This window comes from Gaeumannomyces tritici (assembly GCF_000145635.1).
Source record: "Gaeumannomyces tritici R3-111a-1 unplaced genomic scaffold supercont2.3, whole genome shotgun sequence".
NCBI classification, from domain to species: Eukaryota; Fungi; Ascomycota; class Sordariomycetes; order Magnaporthales; family Magnaporthaceae; genus Gaeumannomyces; species Gaeumannomyces tritici.
This window is the reverse complement of record NW_008804547.1, coordinates 1,414,014-1,430,910: the sequence shown is the minus strand read 5'-3', so window position 1 is coordinate 1,430,910 and position 16,897 is coordinate 1,414,014. Positions and strand designations below refer to the sequence as shown.

The 16,897-nt window shown below is 59.1% G+C and overlaps 5 protein-coding genes across 5 annotated transcripts in view; 4 read left to right on the top strand and 1 right to left on the bottom strand.

Moving 5' to 3' along the window:
* Nucleotides 1-544: 544 nt before the first annotated feature.
* On the top strand, nt 545-1,078 carry GGTG_05582 (hypothetical protein; the record flags this gene model as incomplete). Its single annotated transcript, XM_009223386.1, has 1 exon — nt 545-1,078. The coding sequence occupies one exon, from the start codon at nt 545-547 to the stop codon at nt 1,076-1,078; it is 534 nt and encodes a 177-aa protein (XP_009221650.1).
* Nucleotides 1,079-1,156: 78 nt separating this feature from the next.
* Nucleotides 1,157-5,802, bottom strand: GGTG_05581 (vacuolar assembly protein). Its single transcript, XM_009223385.1, has 4 exons — nt 5,304-5,802; nt 5,218-5,244; nt 4,141-5,159; nt 1,157-4,055 (listed from the first exon to the last, which is right to left on the bottom strand). The coding sequence occupies exons 1-4, from the start codon at nt 5,694-5,696 to the stop codon at nt 1,376-1,378; spliced, it is 4,119 nt and encodes a 1,372-aa protein (XP_009221649.1). The 5' UTR covers nt 5,697-5,802; the 3' UTR covers nt 1,157-1,375.
* Nucleotides 5,803-5,933: 131 nt separating this feature from the next.
* GGTG_05580 (hypothetical protein) lies at nt 5,934-12,830 on the top strand. The gene is made up of 3 exons (XM_009223384.1): nt 5,934-9,107; nt 9,188-9,648; nt 9,766-12,830. Exons 1-3 carry the CDS (start codon nt 6,224-6,226, stop codon nt 12,646-12,648), a joined length of 6,228 nt encoding a protein of 2,075 aa, XP_009221648.1. The 5' UTR covers nt 5,934-6,223; the 3' UTR covers nt 12,649-12,830.
* On the top strand, nt 12,717-14,539 carry GGTG_05579 (hypothetical protein). Its single transcript, XM_009223383.1, has 2 exons — nt 12,717-12,740; nt 12,860-14,539. Exon 2 carries the CDS (start codon nt 13,669-13,671, stop codon nt 14,491-14,493), a length of 825 nt encoding a protein of 274 aa, XP_009221647.1. The 5' UTR covers nt 12,717-12,740; nt 12,860-13,668; the 3' UTR covers nt 14,494-14,539.
* Nucleotides 14,540-15,580: 1,041 nt separating this feature from the next.
* The window catches only part of GGTG_05578 (hypothetical protein), a gene marked incomplete at its 5' end in the record, with an annotated part of 2,889 nt that continues 1,572 nt past the window's right edge, over nt 15,581-16,897 (top strand). Inside the window, 4 exons of the mRNA XM_009223382.1 lie at nt 15,581-15,709; nt 15,802-16,073; nt 16,175-16,372; nt 16,530-16,773. Of these exons, the coding sequence (XP_009221646.1) occupies nt 15,581-15,709; nt 15,802-16,073; nt 16,175-16,372; nt 16,530-16,773 (843 nt within the window). The remainder of the gene's footprint in view (nt 15,710-15,801; nt 16,074-16,174; nt 16,373-16,529; nt 16,774-16,897) is intronic.

Here is a 16,897-nt window from a genome sequence, read left to right as displayed (position 1 = left end):
TAGGCAATCTTGCCTAGCCGTGGGGGGTGCTGAACAAGAGTTGACAAGGGTCTTTGATGGCGGCCATATGGACTCTGTGATGCGGCATGGCGTCATGCGAGAACGTTCTTCCACAATTCGTTGGTTGGATGGAGGAGCGACATTGAGGCCGCGCTTCCGTTTTCTAGCTCCAACATCTTCCCTCTTTACTGCCATTCCACAAACTGGGAGGAACAAAATCTCAAAATAGTGCTCAGTTTTTGAAGGCTCTTTGACTTTCTGGTCTTGGCGACCGTGATTATCCACTGATGGCGGCTTTGTGACTGACAACTGTTGGATGTGGGCATTTCTTTGATGCGAGGGGGCCTTTGTCTACAAACAACAAAAGAGTAGGCATAGCCTGGGAGAGAAACCAGGATGTATAAAAATGAACAGAACAGTCCCTGACGTTGTTGCTCCGCGAGACAATATCCGCAAGCTTCACCTCGCCGTTGCCGCACATTCCTCCAACCACGACATTAACCCTCACACCCCCCTTAGCGCAACCCTTCTTCCAGCACCCTAAATGTCTAGGTCCCAAAGAGTCGAGCCCAGAGAGGCCGCCGAGCACCACACGGGCGACTCAAAGGACGCCGCCCGCGGCAGCCACTCCGCCGCTAGGCCCGGAGCCGCCTCCCGGCCCAAGGGCGGCGACGGTGCGCAAAAGTCCCGAGCCGGCAGCGGCGGCGGCAGCGGCGGACAGATGCCGCAGCAGCAGCAGCAGCAGCAAGCCGAGGACGTCGAGCAGCGGCACCCCCACATCGGGGACTGCCGGGTCGACGACGACGACGACGCCCCTCGGCGTGACCAGCAGCAGCACTCCGGCCAGCCCCCCTCCTGCTGGCTGGGGAACACCGCGATTGCTGACGGGTATGAGGACTATTCCGGTGTCTGGAGCGACCTCGACAGGTATCTTACCGAGCTTGAGCTCGCCCAGATGCGAGCAAGTTTCACTCGGCTTGGGGCTACCTTGACAGGCGCAAGGGGCAGGCTCGCGGCCAGGGCGGTTCCACGTCGCGCAGGTGCCAACCCTGCGTGCGAGGAAACAGCATTCTTCTAAGTGAGTACGCTTTGCGGCACGGGTTAGATGGCGAGAACACAATGTCGAGTCCTCACGAGCCGTTCAGACACTTGAAAATATGGAAGGTATAGCTTGCCCATTGCTGTAAATAAACAAGTACTTATGCGTCTGTGTATACTGAAATGCGTAGCCCTAGTGACACCAGATATGTTGATGCGTACAGCGTTGAGGTATGTGTAGAGACACCGCCATGTGACGCTGCATAAAATAAAAGCCGTATAACTCCCAACGTGCTTTCAAACTTGGCATACCATATTGAAAAAAAAGGAGTCTCCTCTAAGCTAATAACATCTCCTTGCTCTTCCTTGGACAGACGGGACACCCTCCTTGGATCTTGTCCCTGAGCAGCCGAGCGTGTGTAACCTTGGAGCCCACGTATTGCCTCCGTCGACTCGCCCTTTCGCCGACCCAGGGGCCGTCCCCATTTGCCTGCTTGGCCTCCGCCTGGTGCCCGCCGGGATTGAGAGTCTCGAGAAGATGCGAGAGGTGGAACACATGGCCGCATGCGAACCCGACCAGAGTCTCTACCTCCCACTCGGTAAAGGCCTCGAAGCAGACTGCGCAATGGCCCGGTGACCACTCTTTCTCTGGCTCCTTCGGCTGTGCGACAGAGGGGTCGGGGATGGCGGGTACCGAGTCGCCCTCTCCTGCCAACGCCGACGCAGCACCCACCCCATTGGGTGTGGCGATGCCAGCTGTGGCTGCAGGCGCTGCTTTCGGCTCGATGTGCAGGTGACCAGGGTTCTGTGACACGGCGGCGACCTCGAACTTGACGCCCCGCCGCTGCCCTCCCCGTAGTGTGGCTTGGGCGGTTGAAACTTCGGAGCGGAGGACGCGCGCCACACCCGATGAGATGCTGTGCTGAATTTCATGCTCCTTCATGATGTGGGTGAGGCCCTCGCGCAAGCCGGGCACTTCGAGTCCCTGGGGTATCCGGCGAACTAGCGTGATAGGGTCGATGGCGGTTCCAACCTCCTCGAGCAGGCCCCTGATGAAGCGCGGCTTGTCCATGCTGTAGTTGAGGAGGTCCTCCCAAAGGTCTGGGTCGTCCTGCGTCTTGGCAAAGGCGATAGCCCGGCTGACATCACCCAGACGGTCGATGATAAGGTAGAGCGCTCGCTTCATCTGGCCCGTCTTGGCGTATAGGTAAACCAGCTCGGGGATGTAATTGTAGCTTTCACACTCCGAGGCTGCCCTTTCGTACGAGTACGATAGCGACTTTTCGAGAAACTCCATCAACAGTGCTCTGTCGTACGACGCGAAGAGATGAACGGCGAGGTCTGCAAAGTCGTCCACAAGCGATCGGCTCTCGTCGCGCAGCCGGTCGCCCATCTCGTGCTCCTGTTGCTGGATCCCATCCCCGCTCCACAGGCCGCGCAGATAGAAAAAGAGGTACGTGTTCAAATCCTTCTCGCGAAGCTGGGACACGACGATCTCAGGCTTGACCAGGCCATGCTGTGCCTCGTCAACGAGGAGCGTAATAGCGTCAGCAGTTGCCTCCTCAAGTTCCGACAGCTTCATCTTGTTTTCCATGCCAGCTGGGACTCGCAGATTGATAAAGCTGGGGATGTCGTCTGCCACAGCATCGGCAAGGTGGCGTTCCCTAATGAGGCGGAACGCGCTGTCGGCATCCTGCAGCCGTATGTGGCATCGGAGAGCCTCACGATGGCGGCCATTGGCCTCGTGCAGCCGCGCCAGACTCTCCATCACTATCCGCCAGTCACGGCCCTTTTCTCCGTCTTCCACGCTGCTCTCCCTAACGTCACGGTAGTTGAGCTGGTTCTCCAGAGCCGTGGTGATAGTGTTGATGTCGAAGAGGTCTGTTGGCCAACGATCCAAGAGCTCACGGAACCGTGGTTTATCCTCCTTGATGTAGTGACCCAAGACAACTTCGTAAACAGACGTCTTGATCGGCGGGCGCATGGGTTCCGTTGGCATGTAGTTGGCGATCTCGTCGAACTTGTCGGCGCCGGCAAACGTCCAAATCCACTTTTCCCATCGGTCAGCGCTCCCCAAAACCTTGGCCGCCACCTGCCCAGCCCGGACCCAGTCGCCCTCCTCAACCAGCTCCTGCATCCACAACTCTCCGATCCGTCTTTTTTCTTTTGCGGCCGAAGAGTTGAACACGCGGCTTGCCGCCTCCACAACCGAAGCGCTATCATCAAAGAAATCGTCCGAGGACTGTGTCGTTGGGCCAGATCTGTCGGCAGTTGGCGTTGAGGGAGGCAGCTCCGGCAGGTTCGTGACCGTGGCCATGATCTCTGGGTGCTCATCGACCAGCTCCCAGGCCTTCTGATACTCCTGCCGTTCTAGCAGCCATACGAGATGATCACCCAAATCTCGCTTGGTCGAGAGGATGCAGTCGTAAGGGCTGTGGATAAAAATCTTGGTTCCTGGCTTATCGAGGCTGGGATGAATGGCTTGCGTCTGCATTCTCATCATGCCCTTGATGCTTCCGGAGACGGTGTGGGCCTTGGTAGCTGAGCTGGCATCGTTGCTGTTGCTGCTCATGATGCTGGCTCCGGAGCTGAACAGCATCTTGGGATTGATGGCCGCATTCCACATGTCTGTACCGAAGCCAGCCAGAGCCTCAAGTGCGCCCTTTGAAGAAGTAACCGCCGCAGCATTGGACGCCGGTAAAACGCCGAGATGGTAGTCGCTTGCGGACAGCCTTTCGTACCGGCTCATGCTGAGACCGTCTTTGTAAACCTCGGATTGCGACCCGAGGTCGATCAGTCGCAGCTCTGGTGGCTGATTGTTCTGCCTCCGTCGGATGCCCCCAGACGGCTCGCTGCTTCCAGAGGCTGTAGAGGGCTTCGACTGATGACCCTGCCCTTGCGTATGGGGTCCCTCATCCTCCTCCTCATCCTCGTCATTAGGCAAGCAATAAGCAAGAACTAACAAAAGGTTCTGGGTATACAAGGAAATTCCCGAAATCAAACAGTCCATGCGAAGTCTGTTGAATATTTAATCTTTAATCAGCATCCCGCAACCCCGACACTCTGGAGAAGACATCCTCAACTAGGCTGATGGTCACTTACTTTTGATGTATTTCGGCTCGGCCGATCGACCGCTCGCCAACGTGTTTGCCGACTCCCATTCCACCGGGGTGCACATGGATGACCCATATCGTGCCGCCCCATCCAACCACAAGTTTCTCAATGCTTTTGTCGTGCTTCGACTGCTGCTGCTTCAGCTTCTCGGCTGCAGGAGAAGGCGAGCCGGTGCGTTCGAATTTTGGTTCGGCAACCTCACCGTCGTCCGAGTCGACGGCCTGCTCGTCAATCCACTCAGCTCTACCCTTCCATGCGCTTGCCATGGCGTCCCACTCGGCTGTCTGTGGTCGGTCGATGTGGCCGATGCGCTTCCAGGCGTCGTCCAGATCGGCGCTCTCGAGCTTAATCTTGGCCCGCATGATCTTGATTCCGTGCTCGTTCAACCAGACAACGTACTTGCCAGACAAGGACCATTTTATGCTGCTGATGGTCCCCTCGCCTGAATGAAGGATGGTGTCTTTGCCGGCGTTGCCGCCAAGACCGATGGTGCCTAGCCATCCGGAGGCCGTGGCGGCAGCTGTCCCTATCGTTGTTGAGTTGCTCTTCCCGGGATGCCCCCCTACGGTGAGTATCAGGTTCCCGGCCAAACCCCCTGAGAGATAGGTACGGTCGTTTTTATAATCTGGCGACAGGGCCACCGTCTGGACGGGGCGCGCAAAGTTGCGAAGCTGCACATCCCTTCGATCGATCAATGACTGCACGCAAACATTGCCGTCCATAGAGGACGTGGCGATGTAGATGTTGTTCGATGGGATGTTGGGGACAGCTGGAGACTCCTTGGGCTTTCTCGAGACAGCGGCGGGTGACGCATCGGATTGCTTGGAATGTCTAGATGCCGGACGGAGGGGACTGCCGGCACCGCTGAGAGCCGCGGCCTTGAGGACGGCGTCTGGCTTGAGCACAGACAACGGCGGAGGAAAAGGGGATATCGACAGCGATGTCACCGAAGCAGAGTGCGCGTGGTAGACGAAGAGAGACTGGAAGGTAGGCAGTTGCATGACATGCTGCACGGCATTTTGGTCAGGGGTCGGTGTCTTAAGCGGCTGGGGGAAGGGGCCATACAATGTTACCGCTGTGCGTGCCGACGATCTAGAGCGACGCAGCATGTGTTAGCGCAGAAGAGCGGTCGAGGGGGCGAGAGAGCTTGCCATCTTGTCGCCGGCGACGAGGAAGCTGCTCGTGGCATCGCCATTTTTGTACACCGCGCCCAGATGCTGGGTTAGACGAGTGTACTTGAGTCGTGGTTCTTCTGGTTCTTCATCATCATCTTCGTCGTCGTCATCTTCGTCGTCGTCGTCGTCCCCCTCCTCCTCTACGTCATCATCTTCGTCGTCCTCCTCCGTCGACTCGACAGCCTCATCAGGCTTGGCGTCGGCGGCTGCTCCGCCTGTCGCGGACTCGACCGCTTCTGGGGAGCTGCTGGACGCGTCTTGGGCTTCTTGGGCCTGAGGCTCGGCGTCGGCGGCAGGACGCGACGGCGGGCTGGCGGCCGCATCTAGGGGCCTTGTGCCATCGCCTACCTCAGGCGACGCGTCGGACATTAGGGCGGTCGAGAGGCACTGCGCATGGCGTGGGAGCTCTGGCTGGGGGCGGGTGGTATGGAGATTTTGGGTTGGGAGCTTTGGAGCTCAGGCCGAGGTCCTCAGCTACGTCACGAATTAAGTGCTCGCCTCAGGCATCGCATTGGTTGCGCGGCCCACTTTACCAGGAACACAACCAATAACAAGGGTCCCCGCCTCGATTTATTCACTTCAGGCGCCGCCGTTGGTGGGGATGGAGGGAGGGAACCGCCAGGTTGGGATCGAGGACGGAATTCGCGTGCGACGCGACTGCCAGCCGGAGCTCCTACGCCACCAAGAAAGGCAGGCCCTCAACCTGCATCGGCAGTCAAGACTTGACACTCCCATGACGGGTTCACTCTGGGTGACATTGGCCAAGCGTGCTTATTACCTGGACTTGGCTTCTGGACCGCACGCCCACACGCCCAAGTACCCCAAACGGGCTTTTCTCGCACCCCGCACGACGCCGACTCCTGACTTTGCAAAGCTTATGGATCAAAGCAAGCAGGATGGCTTCGGTGACGTCTTTCGGCATCCACCAGCCGACAGGACTCTGCCATGCCGTTAGCGAAGAGATTCTCCCTCCCGACCCATCACCAGACCTCTACACCTGGGAGGTCATCCCCGACGGCCATCGTTGCGGAGATGACGGCGATGACGAGCTCCTTATTACCCGAGACACCGTTCTTTGGTCTCGCGGTGGGCTCTTCCGCAAGAGCTTCAAGTTTGCTGCTGAGAGCGAGCCCATCAGCCAGGCCCTAATCACGCACTTCCCCACCCCCGAGGACGACGAGAAACCGAGCGAGGGCGATGATCAGGACGAAAAGACTGGCGGCCAGCGGTCCGGGCTGTCCAAGGCACTCGTGGTGTTCCTCAAGACCCAGGCGCACATATACTTCCTTTCCGGCACGAGCCACATCGTCCACATGCCATTCGAGGTCGAGGCTGCCTGTGCCGCCCCGATCGGCGTCATCATTCAGCGCAGACACAAGGCCGACCACCTTTCGCCTGTCACCCTCAAGTTCCCTCGTGTCCCTCCGAACGACTTCATCGCCCCGCCCCTCTCGCCCCTCTCTCCTCGCGTAGCCCAGCTTCAGTTCTCGACCGAGGGCTTGGGAAAGCCCAAAACCCTGCCCCTGAGGCTGAGCTCTACCCTCGAAAACATGTGGGAGCCACCCCTGGAGAAGACCGACTCGCATTGGCCCCGACTGGTGTGCTTGACGGATCCTTTTCTCGAGTTGGGCCTGGTTGTCTCCCAGCCAGACAAACCGTCGAAAGGCCGCAAGAGACGGACGTCCCCCCGGACACCGTTTCTCGATACAGCTGAAGAAATTATCCATGTCGAGGCTGTTAGGCGGCCTGGCCAGTCGAGGACGGACGCTGCCGAGGACCTCGTGCTGGCCATCACGGTCAACCGAGAGACAAGCATGTATACCATCTGGAAGCTCGTCTATCTCAAACCCGAAGATGTCTTCACACGCCAGACCAAGAAGCCCAAGCCCGGACCATCTCGGCGCCGAAGTTCCATGCAGCCTGGGATGAAGAGCCGGGCCGCTAGCCCTGTTGCGCCCAGTTTCCGGGAGAGCATGGGAGCACAACTGCCGGTAAAGAAGACGCGGAGGAGCGAGCGAATCGAGAAATCGCTGGACCTGGCATTGGCCATGGACTCGGACAAGGGGGGTGAAGTGACGAGGCGTCAGTCGCGGCGCGTGAGCTCCCTTCTTGCTAGAGCGGACCTGTCGGCATCGCATGAGCGCGCCCCCTTTGCCAACGAATCCATGATCACACACCCTGGTGGCAGGCGACTCGACTCGCATGGGGGCCAGCGCGGCCGCATCAGTGGAGGCTATGCCCCAGTGAACATGAGCGGCAACTACAGTCAAAGTGGCAAGGGCTTCCTGGAGCCCCCGGCAGTTGACATACTCGACTCCCTGCGAGATGGCGGGGACTTTGAGGGGTTCCAAAACATCGCGCTGGAGGATGGTGACCTGGTTGACGGTCTCACCAAGGAAATCCGCCTGACAAAGATCCACAGCGTGCCCATGGACAACGCCAACGTCCGCTTCTCGCTTTCAGACCGGCCCGCCAGAAGCCAGTGCAAGGTGTTTATCGTGGTTGGCCCGCCGTTTGCGGTTGACGAGGAGGACCGCACGTACCTTGTCATTGGAATTCAAGACCCTGTCGACAAGCGCCTGCAGCTCGTGACTCTACATGTTCAGTCGCGCAAAAAGAGGTCCACGGCCACGCGCGGCGACGCCTCCAAGGGAGGAAGGAGAAGACAAGGCCCCGTCGAGTCGGACATGGTTGTGACCTGGGGCCCGCTCCGGAGGGCGCAAAGCGTGGTGGATTCCTGCAAGATCGTCGATGGCGACCAGTCCATGATCCTGATTCTCTCCGAGAATATGGCTGGTCATCGAGAATTCAGCATTCAGGGTCCCTGGAGCGAGCTGACCAAGGTCACTCTTCCGCCGCTCTTTTATGAGAACTTGAACAGCCTCGAGCATCCTTTCAGATTTACTCGCCAGGGGAGTACAGAACGAGCGCCGATCCGCGTCGGGCTGTCCGGCGCTCAGTTGGAAGGGGTGTGCCACCCGAAGGCGCGGGGGATAGTCGACATCCGCGACAAGCAGGGCGCATTCCACCGGATACAGATACAGCTTGAACCTAGAACGCGCCAAGTCCACAGAGTTTTACAGGCCTGCCGGAGCATCCTCCCGGACTCCCATGGGGAACGCATGCTCGCGGCATGGTGGCACATTATGCAGTGGATGGGTGATCACTACACCGGCCAAGTTGCGAACGTTGAATGGTCGAGTCTTGTGATGGAGCTTTTCGTCTTGTTCCTGGCACTTGGCCCCTCGGGTGTGTCACGCAGCCAGCCAGCCGCTGCGGACCCATCAGCCTTGCCAAATCAACCGAGCAAATGGAACCAAATGCTCGCTTTTGAGACCCCACGGTCGCTCGCATCGCCAGCTTGGATGCAGCGCGGAGGGTGGAGGTGGGTGTTGGAGGAGGCCCATTTCGCTGAAATGGTAGGCCCAGATGCCAGCCAGCCCGGGGAGGAAGATTTCCTCGACCAACATATCAGATATGCTCGGGAATTCATGGCGAGTGAGGCCGGTGATCTGCTTGTTGGAGAGTCGGGCTACATGCCAACAGCGTCAGGCCGCAGCCTCGAGACGAGAAGGAGCGCGGCCTGGAGCATCATCATGGGGCTCCATCTACTCATGGAGGAGCAGAAGCTCGACACACTCGCAGCCGAATCCCTGTTCCCTGGGCCCGCAGACTTGCGAGTGGTCACTTGTCAGATCGCAAGGTGGCTCAGGTGGCACGACTTCGTGCATCTGTACGAGTTGGGCATTCAGGTCAGCGTGGATCCAAGACACGATGGAGGTTAGTTTTGGTATCATGAAGCCGGCGCCTGCCCTCGCCACTCGTTGGGTTTCATATTTCTAACCGTTTCCCCCACTCAGATCTCGACCTGAGTCCACCTCTACCTCGACCAGAGAAAATTCCGGCGGTACTCGACTGGATACAAGAGAAAATCACCGGCGTGGCTGGCGACCCATTCCCGACGCTGGCAGACGTTTACTCGACCGCAACCCAGCAGAGCCAGAAGGACAGCCCAGACGAGCGCCGGTGGGGTAGAATCACGCCTCGGACGCTGATGTTCAGAGACTTTTTCAACTCGCTCTCGTCCATGAGTAGCCATGTGCAGATTGTGGAGACGCTTCATCGTTGCGGGTTTACAAATCAAGTCCTGGACACGCTTCCAGAGGCCATCACCACCCCGCTACGGGATGCCATATCGATGTGTCAGTCTCATCCACCACCAACCTGGTCAAATGGCTTGCTCAAGCTTGTGGACCGTACCGATATTAGCGCCGTCCTCAAGCCTGATAGGCTGTTCCGACACAGTATCATCAGCAACAGCGTACGTGTCACCTATCCCCTAGCTCCTTGTTTTCGAACCGACTCGCAACGCAACCGGGAAGTTTTCACTTCGCGCCGCCGGCAGACTATCATCTCTAACTCGCTGAATGATATCCAGAATCCCTCACATGTGGTCCAATGGGATGTCCAGCTCCTATGCAGGAACCTCGACGACCTTAACAGCAACAGCATCGAGGAGGTCGAGGGCAGCGAGCGCCAGGCAGTGGTCCGCGCCCTCTTCAAGGATGATCGTAGACTGAACGAGGCACAGAATCTACTGTCGTCACAGAAGCCGCGAACGCTTCGCTTGGATCCTGATCCGAAATGGACAGATGCGGAGTACCTGGAGAAGCAAAAGGAGCTTGCCACGACTGCAGCCACCAGCACGCTGGCTATCCCGGCGGGGCGCGGGATGCTTTTCTACGCCCTGCGCTTTCCTCTTCTCACACAGAAGTTTCCAATCGGTGGCTTTCAGCTCGTGTGCAACATCAAACCCGCCAATGTCTCGGTGAGCGTGGACAAGTCCATGTTCACCGAAGAGAAGGTAAACTGGGCCTTCTTCCACCAGGGCGTGGCTGGCGGGCTATCCATCTCCCCGCAGGCCAAGGGCATAGATACTTCGTGGATTCTATTCAACAAGCCCGGCAACGATCTTAACAATCGACACGCCGGCTTCCTTCTTGCGCTTGGTCTCAACGGTCACCTCAAGTCGGTGGCCAAGTGGGTGGCATTTAAGTACCTGACGCCGAAACACACCATGACATCGATAGGGTTGTTGCTTGGCCTGGCAGCGTCGTACATTGGAACCATGGACTCCCTCATCACGCGGCTTCTCTCGGTGCATGTTACGAGGATGTTGCCGCGTGGAGCCGCCGAGCTGAACCTGTCGCATCTGACCCAGACGACGGGTATCATGGGAATTGGGTTGTTGTATTGCAACACCCAGCACCGGCGCATGAGCGAGGTGATGATGTCCGAGATCGAGCATCTCGAGGACGAGGAGGAAGAGGACCCTCTGAGAAACGAGGGCTACCGACTGGCTGCCGGTTTTGCGCTTGGCTTGATCAACCTTGGCAAGGGGTCAGATCTCAAGGGGCTCCACGACATGCGCCTGACTGAGAAGCTCCTGACGGTTGCCTCGACGGCAAAGAAGGTTGAGCTCGTGAACGTGCTGGACCGCTCCGCTGCAGGGGCCGTGGTAGCCATAGCGCTCATTTTCATGAAATCCGAGGACCACATCGTGGCCCGCAAGATTGACGTCCCCGACTCGATTCTTCAGTTCGACTACGTGCGGCCCGACATCCTGCTACTCCGGACCGTGGCCAAGAATCTCATACTCTGGAGCCGCATCAAGCCCACTACCGACTGGATCCATGAAAACCTGCCGGCTGAGCACCAGCGCCTGCACAAAAAGTGGCCAGGACCAACGTTGAGGAGCAGCGACCTCCCATTCTTTTCCATCATGACAGGCCTATGTTTCGCTATGGGTCTCCGGTTCGCCGGCTCGGCCAACGAGAAGGTGCGGGACGTCCTTGTGCAGTACCTTGACGGCTTCATGCGGGCCCTAAGGCAGCCTGTGGCCAGGTTCGACGGGCAGATGGCGCAGGCGAACGTGCGCATGTGCGTAAACGTGCTAGCGTTGTCATGCGCAATCGTCATGGCAGGAACGGGTGATTTGGTGGTGCTTCGGCGCCTTCGCGCGCTGCATGGGCGAGACGACCCGCACACGACATATGGCAGCCACATGGCAGCTCACCTGGCCATCGGCACGCTCTTCCTGGGCTGCGGCACCACCACGCTCGGCACGAGCGACCTCGCCATTGCCGCGTTGCTCATTGCCTTCTACCCGCTTTTCCCCGCCACCGTTCAGGATAACAGCTCTCACCTACAAGCCTTCAGGCACTTCTGGGTCCTTGCCACAGAGCCGCGTTGCCTGGTTGTCAAGGACATGGCTACAGGGCAGCCTATATCGGTACCCGTCATGATACAGCTCAGGCAGCCGACAGCACCGGCCGCAACGACCACGGCCTTTGATCCGAAACTAGGCGCCAAGACTAAGAAGTCGGCCGCAACGAGCACACCGACACCGTACACTAGGTCGCGGAGCGCCAAAAACGCGCACGCCGGTGCTGCCACGCCCGCCCCCGACGTCCCTCCTGAGCCCCCAGTCCATATGCTCATCCGGCGTCAAACCCCATGCCTCCTCCCGCCGCTCGACGATATCGCTTCCGTGCGAACTGATGCGGCATCCATGGGCTACTGGGACCTCACTATCGATTTCACCGCCCCGGCAAAGTCTGGCGCCGCCAAGAAGGCAGGCAAGGCGGCGCCGGGCGCCAACGCCGACATGGTTGCTGCTTTCCGCGCCAACCAGTGTCTCCACCTGCGGCGCAGACCAACTCGCGACGGCGTCTTCGGGGCGACTCTGCAGGCTCTCGGACATCATAGTGACAGTAACGCGTTGAACACGGCGGCCAAAGGAGATGGCACTAGCCTTACGGCTGTCACGGCCACCTCCAGAGATCCGCTGGAGTGGGTATTCAATCTGCCCTCTCTACAGGGCATCACGTATGCGGAGCGCGCTGCGGTGCTGGATCGATGCGCACTAGGCGACGAGGGCGCCAGCGCGGTGGATTCGCGGCTGGTGCTGGAGGAGGCGCTCGAGGTAGGCGGGCGCGACGAGCTGCTTGGCCTCAAGATGTTGTTTGAGTGGGCGGATCGAAGAAGGGTGGCCACTGAGGGCGGTAGCAGCTCAGCCGCAGAGGCGGATGCTGCAAGCATGATGCCCCCGCCAGGAGGTCACAGCAGCCGTGGGAAGAGCAGGAATAAAGCGGGCAGCAAAGGTGTTCAAATCTTGGAGCCGGAGCGGGCAGACACTGGGGTGGGCGCTGCTGTTGACGCAGTACCTGACGTTCCCGCGAGCGAGAACGGCTGGTGGATGAGGGATAGCGTCATCGAGATGCTCAAGGGGAAGGCCTGGCTCGCAAGTCAAGGAAAGTAGATGGATTGATGAGCATTTCGGATTCTACCACATATATTTTTGGTGACATTGGCGTCGCCCACGGCTTATGAAACTGGTAAACAAAACAGCAGGTACGTGCTACTTATACCCAATGCCCCAGAGAAATCTAGTTCTTTTGCCTTGGTAGATTTACACTCAAACACACAACCTCGTGAAGCACATCCTGCATTGCATCTTGACACCAGTTGAGTGATTCTCCAGGGACTGGGACTAGAGAGACGCAATATCCCACGCGATGTGGTCTGTGATGGGGCCGGCAACAGATAATCAGGCACAGGCGTATCAGCGGGTTGCAGCACCGTTGTTTCCTAGGCAGCTGTGTCGAGCAGCTCGACTCCCACCTGGCCACCCACACCAAAACCACAACCAGGGGGATGCCGTCTGTGGAGCCGGAATATGGAACCTCGCAACAACTGGGCCACAAAGCAGTACGAGCAGTGGAATTCGCTGGCACGATGCTGTGCTCCCGTTGCTTGGAAGCCATTCACGGAACCGCCCAGCCTCGCAGCCAATCGCGATAGCCCACGCGCGCCGGCTCCATTGGGCCACGTATGACCGGCCGGTTCGTCTCTCTGTCTCAGGAACGCCATCACGGGGGGCACTGTGGAGGTTGCCTGTTCCTTGACGAGATGTATGCTAGCTATTCAAAGCATTGATACCCGGTCTCACTCCCAGATGTCTGCAGTCTGGCCTGCATACCGCGGCCCGTCGGCCCACTCGACCTTGCAGCGTCATTCCCTCGGTTCGTTGTCTTGCATATCGTTGCTGCTAGCTTTAGCCTCGATTTTGCATGCCCTGTCATCTTGGGTGGTTTCCCAGCCCTAGTATAATTATCAGCATTGCTCGGTGTTGTTTTGCTTTTTTTCTCATATCAAGTCCATCATCCATCACCTTCCTCCACCCAGTCGACTTACCTTCCAACACCCTTCAAGTCCAAACTTCATTAGATTCCCCACCCCTTCCCCCGAACTTGCGGGCCCCGCTCACCCCTTGACAGAAATGGGCGCCTGCTTTAGTAAGAAGGATGAGGAGGAGGATCTGGCACCAATGGTGTCTCGCACCAGCATCACACATGATCACATCTACTACACCGCACCCGCCTTCGAGCGTGTGAGCTACATCTCTCACGTGGAGCGGGACATGATCCGCAACGTCGGGAACAGCGTTTTGCAAGCCTACTTCGTCGCCGAGGACGTCCTGGAAATAGGCGGCAACCACTGGAGCATCTATCTGGAGACCACTGGGACCGGTGGCCCGGCCGATGATGAACATTTAGACCAAGACGGCAAGGAAGATCACCACCGGCGGTCGGTCCGCCTGAGCCTGAGTCCCTCTGCCTACCCGGGCCGCAACGGACCACTGGCTCGGCTCCAGGTCCAGGCCTGCCCGGGGTCTCAACGCCGCCTCCAGGGCCAGCACGAGGTGGCTCTGCCGCCGCTCCCGGGCCACGTCCCCGCCGCGCGCTTCATCGACGCGCTCGCCGACGCGGAGCGGCCAAACTTCGAGTTCACGAGGGCCGGCCGCGGTGGCAGGGGCTGGGTCCTGGACGCGGCCGCGCTGTTCCTGCGCTCCGGCCTGCTCGTCGACCCGGACGGCCACCGCCAGGCCGAGCTCGCGCGCGCCATCGTAGGCGCCACGTGGGGCGGCGACGAGGGCGCGCCGACGCCGGCGCCGCCGCTGCGCAGGGGCACGTACTACCGCGTCACCAGCGTCGGGGTCGGCTCGCGCGAGCGGCCCTGGGACGAGAGGGGGCCCGACGAGGTCGTGTACTGGAAGGGCGGCGAGCTGATCAGGGAGGCTAGGTACCACCAATCGGGTCCCTGAGAAATCGAATTTGTTCCGTTTCCCTTTGCAGTCGTAGCGAAAATGGTGGGGGGTTTTTTTTTGCCACCTTTGAGTCCAGCTTGATGTTTCAGTGCATCCGACATCACTCCTTAACCATCCATCAACACATCCGACCTGGCGTCCTCAGTTCGAGCGTGCCTATGCCTCTGGCTGGCGCCAAGGCCCCCTGACTTGGTCCAGGTGACTTTATACACTTCCGCCACTGTCGGGGCTGGCGTAGGTCCGGCTTTGTGGCCGGGGGAAACCCTAAATGTAGCCTGGCGCAGCTCGGACGAAGCTTGCAGCCACTCACTCGCCTCTGAGACCGGTATACGGCTAACATCGAAGCCATCCGCTCTCGCAGGATCCGAATGGCTCAACAGGCCGGGGCTGGCGGCGAGGCGCCAGCCTCATCCGACGCCCCCGCGCCCCGGAAGATATCCTCCATTTCTCGGCCCCGACTACGCAACTCTATCTGGGCCTAGCTGGGTGGGCGCGCTTGTCAGAATGCCGGTGGCTGCTAACGCTAGCTGTTCCGGTCTAGAGCCGGTGTCCTGTAGCTCAGCATCGTCCGCGCATCGAGCAACAAAAAAAAAGGGCAATCATCAACACGGCAGCACTTCGTTCACGACAGCTCCCGCCAGGCTTGGATGCTTGGAGCCGGCAAGCGAGCCAAGGCCGTGGCAGCATCGGGGGCGCCATGGTCTAGACGGGCGCGCCTCCACGAGGATGGAATCCCCGCATCGATAGCTGGGTAGCTCCGAAGCTGCGCTAGTGAAAATGGAATTCTCGAGGGCGGATGGGCTGGAGAGAGAGAGGAGCTTGGAGGAATGTGACCCTTTCGTACTGGGCTGCCGTCCGCACCCAAGGGGCCTTATTATGAACCAGCCGGCTCTCTACCCCCCTAGGGCTTGTGGGAAATCTCTGGCTGTCAGTGATCGGTCCTCGCCCTCCCTCGTCAGTTGCTTTTATCCCTCTCACCAAAACCGCTCGCAGGGTAATAAAAGCCTATGCTCGGCGAGCAGGGGACAAAACACTCTGCGGGGGCAAGAAGTTACCATCGCCAGAAGCCAGCAACCAAAAGAATATGGCATTTGCCAAGATCCTGACCGTGCTGCTCGCCGCCGCCGCCGCGGTCAGCGCCCAGCAGACGTACACGCTTGTCAAGACGTACGACAAGTCCAACGGCTTCTACGACCTCTTTGTTGTACGAGACGTACGTATCATTTTTTTCCGCAGAGAGCGGTTCAGCGGAATCAAAGATGTCGCAGTGGGCATACTAACTTGGGGCAAAAAACCACAATATAGAGGGCGTACTTCCAAAAGCTAGGATACGCGGACGGGGACCCGACCTCGGGGTTCGTCGACTACGTCAGCAAGCAGGAGGGCATCAAGAGCGGCCTCATCGCCTACCGCGGCAACCAGCTCTACATCGGCGTCGACTACAACAGCACCCTCAACCCCAAGGGCCCCGGCCGCAAGGCGGTGCGGCTCGAGTCAAAGGCCACGTGGGACAGCGGCCTGATGCTGGTCGACATCCAGCACATGCCGGGCAACGCGTGCGGCAGCTGGCCGGCCTTGTGCGTAGAAGCCACCAACCCCCCCTCTTCCCTCTTCCTTTTTCTTCTTCTTTCGCTTGTCATCTTTGTGTGTCCCCTAACACCTCTCCCCCCCGAAACAGCTGGGCATACAATGCCGACGAGAACCCGTACAGCGAGATCGACATACTCGAGGGCAGCGGCTGGCCCAGCCAGTCGGCCAACATAGTGTCGCTGCACACGTGCGGCCAGTGCGCGTTCCCGAGCCTCCGGGGCACCGAGGTCCGCAGGGACTGCGACATGAAGGCCGGCCCGACGTGCGACGGCGAGGTCAAGAACCCGTGAGTTTTTTTGGACCGCCTCCTGTCTGCAATAAAATGACAAAAAGAGAGAGAGAGAGAGAGAGAGAGAGAGAGAGAGAGAGAGAGAGAGAGAGAGAGAGAGAGAGAGAGAGAGAGAGAGAGAGAGAGAGAGGCTAACACGAAAAAAAAACGCAAGTGCCGGCTGCGGCCTGACGGGCGCCAAGGACAGCTACGGCGACGGCTTCAACAAGAACGGCGGCGGCGTCTACGCGCTGCAGCTCAACTCGGACGGCATCAAGGTCTGGTTCCACCCGCGCGGCAACATCCCCTTCGACATCAACATGGGCAAGCCGAACACGACGGGCTGGCCGAACCTCATGGCCAACTTCCCGTCCAGCAAGAGCTGCAACGTCTCCAAGATGTTCAAGAACCTGTCCATCGTATGCTATATCTTTTCTCCTCCTCCTTCTCCTCCCTCCTCCTCTCCACGGCTCGTGTCCTGACACCGGAAAACCGGTACACACAGATCATCAACACCACCTTTTGCGGCAGCTCCATCTACAA

Bases quoted from the DNA above. Each gene is read 5' to 3' on its own strand.
- GGTG_05581 (XM_009223385.1), bottom strand. From the start codon at position 5,696: ATGTCCGACGCGTCGCCTGAGGTAGGCGATGGCACAAGGCCCCTAGAT. The intron at 5,245-5,303 runs GCAAGCTCTCTC...GCGTCGCTCTAG, and splicing joins TCGTCGCCGGCGACAAGATG to ATCGTCGGCACGCACAGCGG. The intron at 5,160-5,217 runs GTATGGCCCCTT...AATGCCGTGCAG, and splicing joins GCACGCACAGCGGTAACATT to CATGTCATGCAACTGCCTAC.
- GGTG_05580 (XM_009223384.1), top strand. From the start codon at position 6,224: ATGGCTTCGGTGACGTCTTTCGGCATCCACCAGCCGACAGGACTCTGC. The intron at 9,108-9,187 runs GTTAGTTTTGGT...TCCCCCACTCAG, and splicing joins GGATCCAAGACACGATGGAG to ATCTCGACCTGAGTCCACCT. The intron at 9,649-9,765 runs GTACGTGTCACC...AATGATATCCAG, and splicing joins ACAGTATCATCAGCAACAGC to AATCCCTCACATGTGGTCCA.
- GGTG_05579 (XM_009223383.1), top strand. From the start codon at position 13,669: ATGGGCGCCTGCTTTAGTAAGAAGGATGAGGAGGAGGATCTGGCACCA.